At 47.0% G+C, this 2,159-nt stretch overlaps 1 protein-coding gene across 1 annotated transcript in view; it reads right to left on the bottom strand.

Annotated features, from left to right (window-relative positions):
• Positions 1 to 1,103: 1,103 nt before the first annotated feature.
• BHLHE22 (basic helix-loop-helix family member e22) overlaps positions 1,104 to 2,159 on the bottom strand; it is a 2,718-nt gene continuing 1,662 nt past the window's right edge. The window contains exon 3 of the mRNA XM_019519071.1: positions 1,104 to 2,159. This exon is cut by the window's right edge and continues 6 nt beyond it. Within this exon, the coding sequence (XP_019374616.1) occupies positions 2,015 to 2,159 (145 nt within the window). The 3' untranslated portion in view covers positions 1,104 to 2,014.

The following is a 2,159-nucleotide window of genomic DNA, read 5'->3' as shown; positions in this document are numbered from 1 at the left end:
GAGCTGGCTTGTTTTTGGCACTGCTGCAGCTCAGACTCTGCTGTTTTCTCTCGGAGCTGGGAGTGTGAAGGTAGCCTTCACTCACCCTGGGAGAAGGAGCTCATGGGCCTTTCTCCCACTCTCACTTAAGCAATGTCTCAGTGTCAAGACCTTTCCTGCCACGGGCCCTGGAACATACCGGCTGGCTGCGTTTCAGGTAGCTGACCCAAGCAAAAGAAAGGAGCGGGTTTCCCCCTTTTTTTAAAGACAAAGCACAGCATAATACAAACGTTTGTTCAAAATATTTTAATAAAGATTCTTTCCGACATAGATACACATACAAACGATCGTACATTGCTGTCATCATCTGATTGACCTATTTAATATATAGCACTCTTTACACATCCATGACCTGCCAACAGATTCATCATGGCTTCTTTTTTGCCATCCAAACTGACAGTCCGAATTTGTATTATCTGCAAGGAGTGGGAAATAGCAGGACTCGTTTTTGAAGGGGGGGGGGGGAACTTGATTTACAAATGGCAGAGAGAGACAGCCACCCAGCCATGCAAACTCAAACTGAAAGCTCACTTTGGGTAAATAGCTACTTCTTGCTCTTCGTTTCTTAGTATACTTAGAAAAATAATAACAAAAAACAAACAAACAAACAAACAAAAAAGGTTTCACGCGTTCTGCAAGTCAGCCAGCCTAGAGTAGTTCAACTTAAATAGTCATCCACAGTCAGAATAATTTACATACATATTAAAAGCAATTAAATTATACTTCTGCAAAACAGAAAATATATATATATATATATATATGCACAGCGCCTGGAACAACATTAGCTTGACAAATAATCCTTCTTATAGGAGCTATTTGCTGTGATGCCTTGTCAAAAGTAAATAGCTGTTACCTTTTATACTGCAAAGAATACTCTTAAGAAAAAAGGGAAAAGGTTCATTCAGCAATTAAGAATACACCTTTCCTGTAATTTTTTTGGACTGAAGCAATTTATTAAAGCTCAATTTAAATACAGGGATGATGCAACTTAAAACCCAGCTGACCTTTCAGAAACCTCAGCAGCTCTGATACAGCAATAGTTCTGGTTATACTTTGTTGGCAAATGAAACTCTTGCAACACTTGGCACACAGTTTAATCCATAGGACAGAATTGGAGAAGCGTTTAAAAAAGAAAAGAAGAAAAAAAAGAAAATAATAATAATAAAGCTGCACATAAGACCCGTGACCTTAACACATGATAAAATGGTGTTGGCATGAAAGGGGTCATTGAAAGAATAGCAAATAAATAGCCTGTCTTGTTTATACATCATTGCAAAGTGGAAGGGACCAAGGTGCACAGATTTTTTTCCCCTCTTTTAAAAATGCAGTACTTTCAGCCACACGGAGTAGGGGCTTTTTTTCTTCTTCTCTCCTCTCTGTCTTCTTGTTTCAATCAATCCCGCCTAAAACTTCGCGCATTTCCACGGGCTCAAAGTTTGAGACAATCATCATTATCATAAAAAAAAAGTATCTTCTTCCTAGCGATGCTTCGGGCACTTGCTTGGGAGGGCCGGTTGGAGGAGAAGGAGCCCGTCCCCTTTGAAGGGGGCTCGCCAGCGTGGTCCCCAGCGCCCCTTCTGCTCGGGCTGGAGCCTGCCCACCCCGGCCGCGCTCCCGCAGGTCCCAGTTCTTAGCAAGCTGGATGGAAACCGGGTGGAGAGAAGGGGGTCGGGGGGGGGGGAAGGGGTTAATCTTTTTTTGGGGGGGTCGCTTTCCCTTCCCTTCCTCCCCTCTCTGCTCGGTCTTTGTCCGCACTCTCATTCTCACTCACACACACAGACGCTGCCAGATAGTTTGTAGCAACAGATTTTTGACTTCGCTGAGGTCTCGGTTGCGATCAAGCCCCCTCCCCCGGGAGATGCCCGAGCCTCCCGGCCCCGCTAGACACCACGGGCGAGTCGGAGGAGTTCGCATGAGTCTCTGCGTCTCGCCCCCCAGCCCTCCCCGGCCCGGCCGCCCCCCGGGGGCGCGTGTCCTAAGGCTTCTCCGTGCACTGTTTGCAGAGGCTGGAGGAGACGCTGTTGAAGAGGGCACATTTCTCCGGGCAGGAGGTGGCGGGGGGCAGGCCGGCGCTGAAGGGGTAGCCGGCCGCCTGGTCGTAGGCACCGAGGGCGGGGTGC

The sequence above is a fragment of the Gavialis gangeticus genome, unplaced genomic scaffold (assembly GCF_001723915.1).
Source record: "Gavialis gangeticus isolate Ggan-Ray unplaced genomic scaffold, GavGan_comp1, whole genome shotgun sequence".
NCBI classification, from domain to species: domain Eukaryota; kingdom Metazoa; phylum Chordata; order Crocodylia; family Gavialidae; genus Gavialis; species Gavialis gangeticus.
This window is presented reverse-complemented; position numbering and strand designations above follow the sequence as displayed.